The sequence below is a fragment of the Dendropsophus ebraccatus genome, chromosome 3 (assembly GCF_027789765.1).
Source record: "Dendropsophus ebraccatus isolate aDenEbr1 chromosome 3, aDenEbr1.pat, whole genome shotgun sequence".
Classification (NCBI taxonomy): Eukaryota; Metazoa; Chordata; class Amphibia; order Anura; family Hylidae; genus Dendropsophus; species Dendropsophus ebraccatus.
The window spans coordinates 99,548,733-99,562,919 of NC_091456.1; the positions used below are offsets into that span (position 1 = coordinate 99,548,733).

At 40.6% G+C, this 14,187-nt stretch overlaps 1 protein-coding gene across 2 annotated transcripts in view; it reads right to left on the minus strand.

Moving 5' to 3' along the window:
- CELF5 (CUGBP Elav-like family member 5) overlaps positions 1–14,187 on the minus strand; it is a 94,126-nt gene that overhangs the window by 18,193 nt on the left and 61,746 nt on the right. For both annotated transcript variants that reach the window (XM_069962356.1, XM_069962355.1), the window contains exons 3-5: positions 8,641–8,689; positions 3,694–3,822; positions 3,231–3,310 (exon numbers count right to left, since the gene is read on the minus strand). In XM_069962356.1, the coding sequence (XP_069818457.1) occupies positions 3,231–3,310; positions 3,694–3,822; positions 8,641–8,689 (258 nt within the window). The remainder of the gene's footprint in view (positions 1–3,230; positions 3,311–3,693; positions 3,823–8,640; positions 8,690–14,187) is intronic.

Below are 14,187 nucleotides of genomic sequence, written 5' to 3' on the forward strand. Positions count from 1 at the left end.
GCCGACTACTAGGCCTTATCCCTGGTGTTTAATCATGTTGTCATGAGAGATTTATCCTGGCTTCTGGGTATGTATAACTTTTTAGACAATAATATAACCCAACTAGACTATGGGTTAGTATTCTAGTTACACTACACTAATCACATCTATATACAATTTAAGACCTGTGTATATTATAGCTTTTTTATGTTCATACATCACTGCTTGATACTGCAATTGCCCTTATGTATACCTTTATATATGTGGCAATTACGTACCTGGAAGGGGTACATGTTATCTCCAGTAAATATGGCCACTGTTTTACCACCACTGTGCTAATACAGTACTATAATGTTTTAGTAGTAATCTAGGATTACAGAAACAGCACCACTCTTGCCCTCAGTTTATGCATGGTATTACAGCTCTATTCCATACAACGGGACCATCTGTTTTTCCTGTTATTACTTTGAACTTCATGCTATAATGCAATCTTTTTTAAAACATTTCTTTCAGTAGTAATGCCAAGGCTAAGCTTTATGACTTACTATCGTTGGTGCTGGTACAGTCATTTTGTTCAGGATTTAATATGTAAAATATTATGTGAGAGAAAAAAAATATCAAATCAACTGCCATGGTTTTTCTGTGAATGCGGCATGCTTTCTTTATCATGGCATGTGCGTAACCTAAATATTCATATAGACACCAATACTTTTTACACAATGAACCAAAGCAAATGGTGCATCACTAATAGCTTTATGTAGGGCAGAGAAAGTGTGCAACATTTAGTACTGATATTAAGCTTAAAGGGCTGTCTAAGAATAAGCTCTGCCCATATGCCCAGTTAGGCACATGGATGTTGAGCAAAGGGGTTTCCTGCTTGGCAGTCCTCTATTTCTATGCCAGAACACTTAGGGGCACATTTTAGGGAAAATTAAATTAAAGACTTACATTTAAAATATTTCATCTCACTACAACAGTTTACCTTTATGCTGAATCCATAAAGGAGGACCATACCCTCCTACTGAATTATTTGCAGAATTGGATGTCCAGCTGCTAGGACCACACTGATCAGCCATAATCTGTGGTGGAGGCTAGCAGCATGTTCAATTCCCTTGCAGCATCACCAAAGAAGGAACTAATCCTTATTTGTGTCCTTACTGAAATCAATGACCTGTACATGTAACACATGGATATGACAGATGCTCCAGGGCCAGAATGTACTTTACTAACAAATAAGGATTCCTACTCTGAATGGTCCCATGTTATAAGTGGTGTACCCCAAGGCCTCATTACTGGGCCCCCTTCTGTTTAACTTATTTATAAAAGATAAAGATGATGATGAGATTAACAATATTTTTTTCCAGCAGATGACACCAAGCTTTGTAGTACAGTACAGTCTATGGAAGATTTGCAGATGTTGCAAGCTGATTTAGACACACTGGGGGAGATTTATCAAAGGGTGTAAAATTTAGACTGGTGCAAACTGCCCACAGCAACCAATCACAGCTCCTCTTTCCTTTCACCAGAGCTGGAAGCTGAGCTGTGATTGGCTGCTGTGGGCAGTTTGCACCAGTCTAAATTTTACACCCTTTGATAAATCCCCCACTGAGTGTTTAGGCATCCACTAGGCCAATAAGGTTTCATGTGGATAAATGTAACGTTATGCACCTGGGCACTAATAACCCACATGCATCATATGTCCTATGGGGGGTTAAAGGGGTTATCCAGCGCTACAAAAACATGGCCACTTTCCCCCTCTCTTGTCTTTAGTTTAGGTGTGGTTTGCAATTAAGCTCCATTTACTTCAATGGAACTGAGTTCCAAACCCCACCCAATCTGGAGACAAGAGAGGGGAAAAAGTGGCCATGTTTTTGTAGTGGTGGATAACCCCTTTAATGTTAGAAAAACATACTGTAGCTGCTTTCTTCCAGAGACAGCACCACTCTTGTCTCCAGGTCAGGTGCGGTTTGCAATTAAGCTCCATTCACTTTAAAGGAACAGAGTTGCAAAACTGCAACAAAACTGGAGACAAGAGTGGTGCTGTCTCTGGAAGAAAGTGGTCATGTTTTTCTAACGCTGGATAACCCCTTTAAACTGGGAAAGAGGGATCTGGGTGTACTCATAGATAATAGACTACAGAACAGCATGCAATGTCAATCAACTGCTTCTAAGACAGACATGGACCAAACAGGGATATAATATTACCCCTTTATAAAGCTTAGGTCCAGCATCATATGGGGTATGCTGTTCAGTTTTACAGAAAGAGGTCCTGGAACCGGAAGAGGTACAAAGACAGGAAACCCAACCGATAAGCGACATGACTGTGTCCCCTTGTACTTGAGATGATTTTGTTTCATTAAATACACTTCCCTCACCTTATTTAGTCCTTTAACATATTTAAAAGGTTAAAGAGCCACCGGAATGAGCCAAGCAAGCAAGAGCCGAGAAGCCGGGGTCAGATACAGAGATCAACCGGGTGTACAGAGGTCGGACCCCCCCAATCTCTTACTTTTCCCCTTGGACACAACCTCTTTAGGTCTTTCCTGATATGTTTTATGCCTCGGACCGTCCACCATCTTTGTAGCCATTGTTTGAGCCCGTTCTATTTTATTAATATCTTATTGTAGGTGAGGTCTCCAGAACTAGACACAGTATTTCAGATATGCAGCTACTTCCAGGTTCTAGGACTTTGATGTTGCAGGCCTGTCCAGCCAGTGAGCAGCTGCAGCAGTTTGCCACTTCTGTCGCTGATTGACTGAGGGGGCCTGCAACAACACAGCCCCAGAAACCAAAGTGGGCCCTAACATTGCTATGCCTCACTCTACTGTATGCACATTTCTGATTATGCAAGGGGCGGACATACAGCAAAGTGAGGACATAACTTAGATATCAGAGGGGAATATGGCAGTTGAGTCCCTGGTGATCTTCAAATTGAGGCCCCCAAAATCCATGCTGCATGAAACTGCGGGCTGTGCATGCAAGCCATCACTCCATTCATCCTCTATAAAGCTACTGGAAATATACTGATGCAGCTTCATAGAGAATGAATGCTCCGCCTGCAGTTCCATGCGGCGGGGATATCAGTATTCCCACTGCCAATTGGTCAGACACCCCCACACCTTGTCTTTTAGTTATGCCGCGGATAGGGCATAATGTGTACAGATGAGAATACCCCTTTAAGAAACATGACTTACACTCAAGTGAAACAGTCATAAATACATATATAGGTCCTTAGCTAACAGGATACTTACTGGCATTGTTTGACTTCCATGTAGCGCATGTATCGCTGCCTGAGCCTCAGCGTGAGACGAGAACTTGACAAAAGCACAGCCTGGAAACATAGGTATATGATATACATAGAAAATATATTAATAAAGACAACAGTGAATGGAACACTGTCCCATACTATAGGGGTAAATAAATGGAGCACTTTCTGTAACTGTATCAGTGACTAAGTATTTTGTTAAACGTATACATAAACACAATGCACATACAGTATGCAATACATAAGTAGCTATATAAGAAAAAAGCGGAAGTTCTATAACAGGCCATGGAGAGAAATAACATTAGGGAAAAGTACACTTGGATTTTTAGAACAAATACTTTTATTTGTATACTGATATTGAATACTGATATTGGATACTGTATACTAATACTAAGCCTGCCATAAATACTCTTAATTGAGAAAGGACACTTCCATCTTGTTGGTCTTACCTTTACTACTGCCATCAGGTCCTCGGAGAACAGAACACTCCTCAATTGAGCCAAATGCTTGGAACATGCTGGTCACCTCCTCTTCTGACTGCTGTTTGCTGAGCATCCCCACAAACAGTTTGCGATCACCTGTGGCCCCAATTTTCAGGTTAGTGCCACCTAGTCACATAGGTTATTTGGTAAAGAAATTACTTACAATCCTAGACTTTGAAGCAGTAATGTATAATTATGGAGGCATACCTCAAAACATATTGTGGTATATACTAATATATTGTAAAACAATGTTCTGGGAAGTCCATACAACGTCTAGTTTTTTTTATCGAAGGGTTTAAAAAACCATCACAGTCCACAACCCACATGTTGTATAGAACAGCTGTTGGTTTATTTCCACTATGTCAAAGACTAAAGATGGTGACATATAGCAAAAGGAACTAGACAGTTATACACTCAGGTTAACTGTTTCTATGGAATTACTGATAACGCTTAAATATGGTTGAACTATATAACTATACTATCATAGGACTTCTAAAACAACTATTTGCTTCTATAATACCATTTCATGCTTTCTTAGAAAAGGCCTGCTGAGCGTCATCTGGGACACAAGGCAATAAAGGTCATGGGCCTCAATTTACCACTATACCTGGGACTCATTTGGGAAAGACCATACATCTGAGCTACAGTGTTTTTTTCTATTTTTTAGGCTTTAAAGAGTATTCAGACTAAGAGACTGTGGTTCTACTCTGACCCTGGGATCTCAGGCACTGCCCTAATGCCTGCTTGGTCAATCCGCCTATGTTTTAATGGGCCTAATAAAAAGACTAGAATTATATTTTTATATCATTTTCCATTTTTTTTACATTTTCCTGATCTTTAACAAACTGATTCACTTAACTGCAGAATCCCAGTACCCTATGAAATGAGGCTATAAAATGTAGGTACAAGAAATAAATATGGTAACATAATGATGAAACATGCAGTATAATGATATACTGTATATGCCCAAGGAATCAGACACATAGAGTATACTATGTACAGAAAGTGACATTTGGATGAGCATAAATCCATGGATGTACTGGCTGACCAATACTGTTTGTTTTTTTGTTCTTTTTTACATTTTCGTTACTTATATTTGGATACACATATGCACATATGCCATATGTTCACATGCAGTTAAATATAAGGTTATGCATCTGCCCGTATATTGAATGGTGTAATATGTATTCATGGGTAACTCATGCAGAATGGCACACGAATGTCAGTGACCCACTAAACATTCCACAATATTGCACTGATATAGTAGACACAGCTGATACAGCCCCCCTCCTTCTCCCCCATGCACACACGCTGCACAGAGCTTCCTCCTCCCACTCCCTCCCATCTTGCATGCTCTGTTGCTCTCTTCTCTCACAATCTCCCTCCACACAGATGCACACTAGCCCCCACCCCCCTCTCTCCCACAAGAGCCCCCCTCCCCTTCCCTTTCTCCTCACCCTCTGATTGGCAATTTCACATGCTGTCCAGCAACCATGAAAATTTGTGTTTGAAGCTGGAAGCTGCATCTGGTTGCCATGACAATGGGCAGTGCCGGCACGCGGTGTGCCAGGGCGGTGGTGATGTATTTTGCAAGGGTTTAGGGGACGCTCAGCTGCTGCAGACAGAGCTGGCAAAACCAGGTCAGGGAGGCTGGACTAAGCAGAGGAATGTAAGGACGCAGAATTGTATCATGATAATGAGTATCCAAACACACAGAACAAACATTCATTGCTACCCAAATATACATCAATGAGGATATGCACAAATACAACAATGACATGAGGCCCCAGGAAGACCAGATACACATGAAAACAATGGTCCATGCAGAGTATGGACATCAGTGTTCAAGATTGTGCCAGTTACAATGGAAACAATGAGTGATGGGTACAACCTTCTGCATAGGGATGTTGTTTGTCCTCTGTGATATACACAACATGCTACAAAACCACAGAAGCCTTACTAAGCTAACCAAAGCCAGCCAGAAATTACCTTCATTGCTTGATCATACATGGAAAGATGTTCTGACAAGCAGACAATGCAGAAGGGAGTGCATTTTAGTCAATGTCCTGATATTACATAGCAGGATGTCCACTACTATCACTATGGATTATTATTATTATTATTATTATTATTGTATTCCAGTTGGTCTGAATTGAAATTCTCTGCAATTCTGGATTTCTCTAGTTGCCTTTATTTTTAGACCAGAATTACAGTAGTCAATGCTTCTTAACATCTCAGGGGCAGACATGCTATGTATTTGTAAAGGAGTTCTATAGGCAAGACCTAGGGCCATAAAACTGTATTTCCTTCTACTATCTAGGGACCATGGTTGACTTGGCTTACGATTGCAGAGGGATTCTGGTCCAAAAAAACACAGTAAAGGGCTGTTAATAAATTGTTGAATGGCAAGGGTCTTACATACTGTTTTGCACAGGGGCGCTCTCTATAGGTTTTAAAGTGTTTTTTTCCCTTAAATTGTCAAAATCCTGACCCATCTGTTTTAGTAAATACTTATAGGTACTTGTGTTTCTTATGAAATAACATCTGGAACATCTTTTCTTATAACTTTGTGTTGTGCCACTTCTCTGTTTTTCTTACCAAAATGTATGACTAAATAACCAAGTGGGTGTTGGCTGCGTATCCCTACACCGTCTGAGACCATCAAAGCTCATCAGGTCAGACAGTATACAGGCACACCCTCAACTAGTAACATCCAGTGGGCTATTAAGTCATATTTCTAGTAAGAGTAACAGAAGAACAGTGGCACAATGAGATATAACAAAAGAAAAAAAATCCAGAATTTTTATTTAACCCCTTAACAACCCATGACTTCATCTTTGTCATGTCCACCTGTGTCTAGGTGCACGGTGACAAAAATGAATGTCATGCTATATGAAGCTAGCTCATGTGCTAAGCTCACTTCGCAGACAGTGAGTGATGGCTGCTATCAGCAGCTGGCACACACTGTCAAATGACAGACATCAGTGATGACACTAATGTTGGCCATTTAATTTCTTAAATCCGGAGATCAATAGTAATTGTAGCATTCAAAAAATGAATTGATAGGAGCGGCACTTGTCCAATGTCCTGCCAGCACCTTTGCAACGTGTCAGTGGGGTGCCGATTTGTTACCATGGCGTTGATCAGTATTAGAAATCTAGTGGTTGCCTATAAAAGTCCCTTATAAGAACTTTTATAACAGTTTATGGTAAAATGGATGAAGTTACTACAAAGTACAATTGGTCCTCCAAAAACAAGCCCTCATATGGCTCTGTACATGAAAAAAAAAGATATTGAGGAAAAAATAAAAGTGTAGAAGTGAAAATTGGTTAGGCCCTTAAAGCCCAAACAGGTTGGATCATTAGTGGTTAATGAGATTAAGAAGTACCAACTAAAACAGATAGGTCAGGAGAGGTCGCAGGTCCTCTTTAAGGCAAATGAGACTACAATGCCACCTTTGAATTAGCTTCTAGCTATATTTTGGCTTTGCTTTTGCTTGAACATGCTGAATAAATAATGGGCAGGCATCACTTTTTGAGATGTGAAGCCAGCTGTCACTTTTGCAAAAATGGCTTCTGCAACATATGGTTCACATTTTGTTCTATATATATGTAGGTCAAACCTTACCCAGATGTCTGGCATCCAGGTGATGTCATCAGATCTAGATCTATATAGGCATTTGTATAGATTCCTAGATTCAATTTTTCTGCTCATTTGGTGATATTGTTTCTTAGTGTGTAGACTATTTAGTATTGTGGATTATTTGTACACTTTAGGAATTATCATTGCTTGTGGGTTATTTATACATTGCACTTGCACTTTACTTATACACGGTGTGTGATATACTTGGATTGGGCTGTCATTGTGGGTGGTACCATACCAGGTACCCATTGGTTTGTGGATTTTTAATTGTTTTTAAGCTTGTGGGATCACTGATTTCTAATATTGTACCTGATAAAATAAATAAATAAACTTTTATTTATTATACTTTTGGTGTGCTATGGTATCAATTGGCAAAGCTTTCTCTTTTTGGTATAGTTGCATGTCAGCCATAGACGTCACATAAAAAAATTATGGTCTGCTTGGTTTTTGTTGCAAAATCTTCCTGTGTATGACCAGCAATGAAAGTGCATATACATCCAGTAATAATGGATACACTGATTGTAAGAATGCAGACAGTCACTGCACGCTTTGCCTAATTTCATGTACAATGTTGCCTTGCATTGTTAGGGTAGGTGTACACACTACAATTTTTCATGAGATCCGTCATCTTCAATGAACTATAGCATCTGTCCTGTTGTAACTCAAATTAATGGTGATAGTGTGTGTTCTAAGTCAAATTGTGCTGCCAGCTGTGTGTAAACAGGAATATACTTCAGTTGTCAACATAGGGATGGCTGTTCATCTAGTACCAGACTCATGAAAATCCTTTACAATCGACACACATGTATACTGGTTGTCAATCATCATATGTCTGACATGAAGAGAATCATAGCGTGTAAACCCATCCTAAATACACTGCACACTGTAAGGGAATCAGGTTGCAGAAGTGGTTCCAAACTATGTCCAGTTGGCAATGATACACGAATGTTTCCGAAAAATATAATTGGAGCACCTATGTTTTATTACAACTCATCTATCATGCTTTAGGCTATATACTCTATAGATAATGATAATGAGTATGTACACATTGATGGTGGTTGTGCCTCCCAGTGCGATGCTGTAATAATGAACATACTGTGTTGTATAATGACACCATGTATCTGCACATTGATAATGAACATGCTGGGATCTGGGATGTAACAGAATCAATGTCATTAATGAACAGACAGCTCTGGATGGTGATGGATCCTTTAACAATGAGCAGAAGACACTGCTTGACCCTGGTAAGGGGTAGTCTAACAGGATACATACCTCCCCGACTCTCGCTGTCTGCTGGCTTCACCTGAATTGGTCGTGCCATCTGGAACCAGAGAACACTCGGGATAAATGTTTCTTACCCAAACCTTTAGCCATTACCCAATTTAAAAAAGAAGATATGGGCCAAATGTAAGAGTTTGAAGTGTAGCGTAGATATTCAAATATGTCTAGTACAGAGAATTGTGTTCATAAATAACAGTAAGGTAAAAAAGACACTTCTATCTTCCATATGACTTGATATTGTCACATAGCTGTCATCAAATGATTCAATGGAAAAAGATCTGCAGATGAAATGTAGCTTTGTTAGGATAAAACTCTACTTACTATAAGAAAGACTAACAGCATTGTACAAAGATGAAGAAACAAAAACATACATGTTGCTCTAGTCAGGGATTTATAGCTAAGTAACTTTGCTTGTTGCTGATTCACTAATAACAGGCTCGTTCAGGTTTGTGCTGGAGACCCTGTAGAGATACACTATTGACATCTACCCAGTTCTGCAGACAATCCTTATATGTCTATAGTAAACATAGTCTACAGATTCATCCAGCCCCACAACAAAATCCAGAAGGCTAGATTGTGAGCTCCATAGCAGCTGTATACGCCACTGACTATTAGTCATGGATCATAAATGCTACATTTCCCTTTCCATGCACAATGCTGTATACTAAGAGATTAGAGCCTCATTAGAAATCCAGGAGCTCCTCCCATCTGGGGCAAAGAAACCCTGAAGTCTAGGAATTCTCTAATGTCTTATGAGTTCTATGGAGTAAAATAAATGTCCTAGTAAATGAACACTATGCACTGTAATACAATGCCATTTCAAAGTTAAGGGGAACATGTAACCGTGAAAATGCAGCATTATTATATACAGCAGGAGGTGAGTTTTGAGAGAAAAGAGTCAGTATAACTTAATGATAGTCATTGAACACCCACTAGATTCCTAAGCCACATCAAATGGGATTTCTGTCAGCCTCCCTGTATAAATGTGCATAGAGAACGCTGTCCATCACTGATCAAGACTGCCCAGTGGACTCCTATACCCACAATACGTATTGAAATAAATTAGTTATTTCGAGTCTTTTCCCATAAAATCATACACTGTAACAATCTGGTGGGCCTAGCTTATTGTTTATGGTGTCTGTACACAGAGAAGGAGATCCTGTCTTAGTGTGCAGTGTAAAAAGCTGCAGCAGCATGGAAGCCATGATAAATATGTAGTGGAGAGGAAGGAAGCACTTTTGTCTCATAAGATATATTTAAAAAGTTTCTTGTTTCCTGTAACAATGGTGGCTATTTAAACAATATGTCACAATTACTACACAGATAGGTTATGTTCACACGTTTTTTCATCTCCGTTTAAAATGACCCCCGTAATTTTGAGTCTAAAATTACTGACGTCAATTAACTGTCTAGCCTTCCCTGCAATGATGGCTGTTGGTACATTATTCTAGTTTGGGGTTACTAACTGCCCTTTGGGTGTGGCTTTATTGAAAAGTACATTGAATTTAATAGTAAAAACAGAGAAAGAACAGTGAAAAAAGAAAAACTGTGTGAACAACTAATAGAAAACGTCCGCTGTTTGCAAAAGATGTCCGAAAATAATGATCATGTTCTTTATTTTGATGTCCGCTGTGATAACGTCCGTTATTCAATACATTGTGTGCATTGAACATCCATCTTTCCATTGAATGCAATGCATTGCCATTGCAGTGAATTAAATTGCGGCAAAAACTGACATTATTTTAAATTTCAAAAGCGGACGTCCTTTTCTCTATTTTTGACGTTGTGTGAACATAGCCATACAGTTCTTCAAGCACTCAAATAACCCAGCATTCTTTGCCTGTTTTGTGTTTCTACCCAGTATACTTAGTTTCCTGTTAAGTAACAATGTATCGTACAGTAATCTGATGGGTCAGGACAACAAAAAAGAATTTTTAGTACCTTCTGTGTCCGGGTGAAAGTAAGGTAATTCCACAGTGATGTGGATTCGGAGCTCCTAATTTGTTTATTATTTACTGGTGTCACCGTTTGCTGTAAAGCTGTTCAGATCCCTTTCCAGTAGCCCCCTACTTCAGGTTGAAGATAAACAATCTTGTTTGCAATCGTTTACAGTTAGTCGTTAATCGCTAAAAATCGCTCCGTGTTATAGGACCCCAAGGGTCCTATTACGCTGAGCTATTTTTAACAACTAACGATAAACGATCGCAAACGAGATTGTTTATCGTTAACCTGAAATCGTTCACCATATTACACAGAACGATAATCATTAGTTACGGTCGTTACTATGATCGTTATTGCAATCGTTACTAAGAATCGTTTACTTCTTCTGATCCCAGCAAAACAATGGGCAATGTGCAATTACACTGAACGATTAGTGAAAAATGCGGAACTTGAGGGAACGAATGTGGAATTACAGCGAACGATTAGCGAACTATTAACGATAATTTTAGGTTCAGATCTAAATCAATGATCAACGACATATGAACGATTTTTCGATCGTTGCCTGCAATTACACAGAATGATTATCGTTTAAATTCGAATGATTTAACAATTTTTTGCACGATAATCGTCCCGTGTAATAGCGCCCTAAGGCGTATGTGCAGGGCAGTAAAATCTGTTGCATGGTTGTGGCCGTCCATCCCCTTTAGTGATCTTATCTCTAATGCCAACAATGGGTGCTGCACACCGCTATTCCTGCATATGGCAGGATATATAGTTCCAGGATATATAGCTGCACATTCCCTTTAACCACAGCTGCCAGTTTGGTGGTTAAAGGGAATGTGTCACCTACATTTTCTTTTACTGATTAGAATCAGATACTGAAACTTGTTCTTTTATTATAATCTGTTTCTATTTTCTGACTTAAAATTCTTTTATTTCACTTTTTATACATTATTATTAGGGCTGCCATATTGCTAGAGCTGTTCTTAACAGCATTTTGTGACATGCTTCACAGCAAGACTCATGGACATAGGCAACAACAGACAGACTCTGTCCCCTTGAGATGAATGAAAAACATAATTGTTTGTGCTCTGTGACCTTTAAAGAGGTCACTCCACAGAGAGCTGCTATTGTCTTGTATTGATGCTGTCTACTGGTGTCACATGTTGCTGCAATGCTGTACAGATCACTTTACAGCAGCTTCTTCTCATCACCACAGACACAACAGGAAGTCTCAGCTTAGAAGTTAAAGGGGTAGTGCAGGCACTAAACAATTATTCACAAAATAACACACATTACAAAGTTATACAACTTTGTAATGTATGTTATGTATGTGAATGGCCCCCTTCCCCGTGTTTCCCCCCCACCCACGCTAGACCCGGAAGTGTGGTGCATTATAGTCACCGCATCTCGTGTCGACCGAAGACTACAGACGGGGGTCGACATGAGAGGTGAGTATAATGCACCACACTTCCGGGTCTAGCGTGTGTGTGGGGGGGGGGAATACGCCGCACTACCATTTAGCACCGCACTACCCCTTTAAAGTTTTCAAAAGCCTTAAAGCGAATGTACCATCAGGTACATTGCATTAAGATTTGTACATCAATAGACTGGCACTGGCACAGGGATGCTGATGCAGAGGTCTGGGTTCCTGCGCACAGCACTGGCCTGGCTTAAAGCACTGGAGGTGGGCCCACCTCCTCCCCAGAGTGACAAAACCCCCTCCCCTGTGATGCGGTTCTATTAGAATCAATAAACTTGTATGATATATAATATTACCTCTAAATAAAAAAAAGCTAACAAAACGCACATGTTAATATATGACTTCCTCTTTCTTTTTTAACAGATTGTCCCTGCTCCCTCGAGTTGTTTACCTAACATTAACACTGTGAATTTGTAATAAGCTCATGTACATGGTATGCCCACCTAATGCAAGACATGCAGGAAAAAAAAGGTTTCCCCCTTAAGTGTCATAGTGTACAAGTTAAGATCACAGCTCTGCACATGATTACAACTTCTGCACCATCTGCTTCAAGACCATTCACACCAGGCCTAAAATACCCCTGTGATATAATGAGCAGATACAAACAACAGACAATTCTCCTAGTCAATCTTCTTGGATATGGCTTGTAAGGGGGAGCCCTTGAGGTGGTATTATACCTTTAGAAGGATGTATTAAGACATCCTTATTTGCCATGTCTTTGGATCACCATAGGAAAACTGCTGACGTATTTTTGGTCCTCCCTCTACTATGTGTAATCATAGGAAGAGCAATGTAGTAATCATAAAATTATGCAAAGGTGGGTGCAGCATTTACCATTAGGTATTCATACTACTAGAAAGTGTACTTCTCTAGCATTTCACCTACCTCCAATAATTAAGTCACTTGAGTGCTTATGGGAATTTCCTGAGGAGGGGGAAGATATGGTGTCATGGCACCACTCAGCTACTGGGAGGGTAATGAGTTTGGCTGGGATGAGGAGCCAGTTCCACGCAATCCACCACCATCAAACTGGGAAGCTGTATTTGGCCCCGGATTATCAAGTAGGTGTCTGGAATGTAGAAATCCCAAGAGAGGCCATCAAGCCATACTGAGCATGCATCTATCCTAGGGAGGCTGTCAACCCATACTGAACATGCAGCTATCCCAGGGAGGCCTTTAAGCCATATTGAGCATGCAGCAGTCCCACTCAGGCCTTTAAGCCATAATAAGTGTGCAGCTGTCCCAGAGAGGCCATCAAGCGTGCCTGAGCATGCATTAGGCCCAATGAGGCCTTCAAGCTATACTGAACATGCCGCTGTCCCAAAGAGGATGTCAAGCGTGTCTTGGCATACAGCAGTCCCTCTGAGGCAGTCAAGCCATCCTGAGTGTGCAGCAGTCCCAATGAGGCCTTCAAGCTAGCCTGAGCCCACTCCAAGTGGCGTAAGTTCATTTCCAGGCCCAGCTGCTGGCCCAGACAGGGAGTTTGAAAAAAGAGCGACACTTGGGCCCAAAACGCTTTCAAAGAGACTGGACACTCCTCCCTGGTGGCAGAACCTACTCCCACCTTAGAAGTATAGGAGCTGGTTCAGGAGAAAGAAAGTGCAGGAGTGGGCAGTGCAAAGACGTCTGAAATGGCTGAACTCGGAATAACTGTGTCCTGAATGAGAGGCTTGGTCCTGTAATTTTATTAAGTGAGAACATATAATGTTGTCAAGGATCACACTGCCAAGAGAGACTACCTCCCGGTCTACATGCGTACACTATTATACTGAGGCCACGCAGATAGTGGCCTTCTGCCGTCAGCTGGCCAGGTGTGTTGCCTTGAGAACCTCCTTCATCATCAAAAGAACCTGAGGTGTGAGAGGAGGAAGAACCACAACACCCTGCGCAGGCCCTGCTGGAGATGTTTGAGGGTCTGTGTTGGACACCCACGGCACAAGCCATGCAGCCAAATCCACCTAGCCAGTCCCTTATACATTTAAGGCGGTTCCCAAGTCGGCACACTCCATCTCATCTTCTCATATAGTGGCATTCTCCAAGTTGGCGAACACCATATGAATGAAACTGTTTGGTGACTATTTTATGCAGAGACTCTAATGGATGCTACTTGCTAT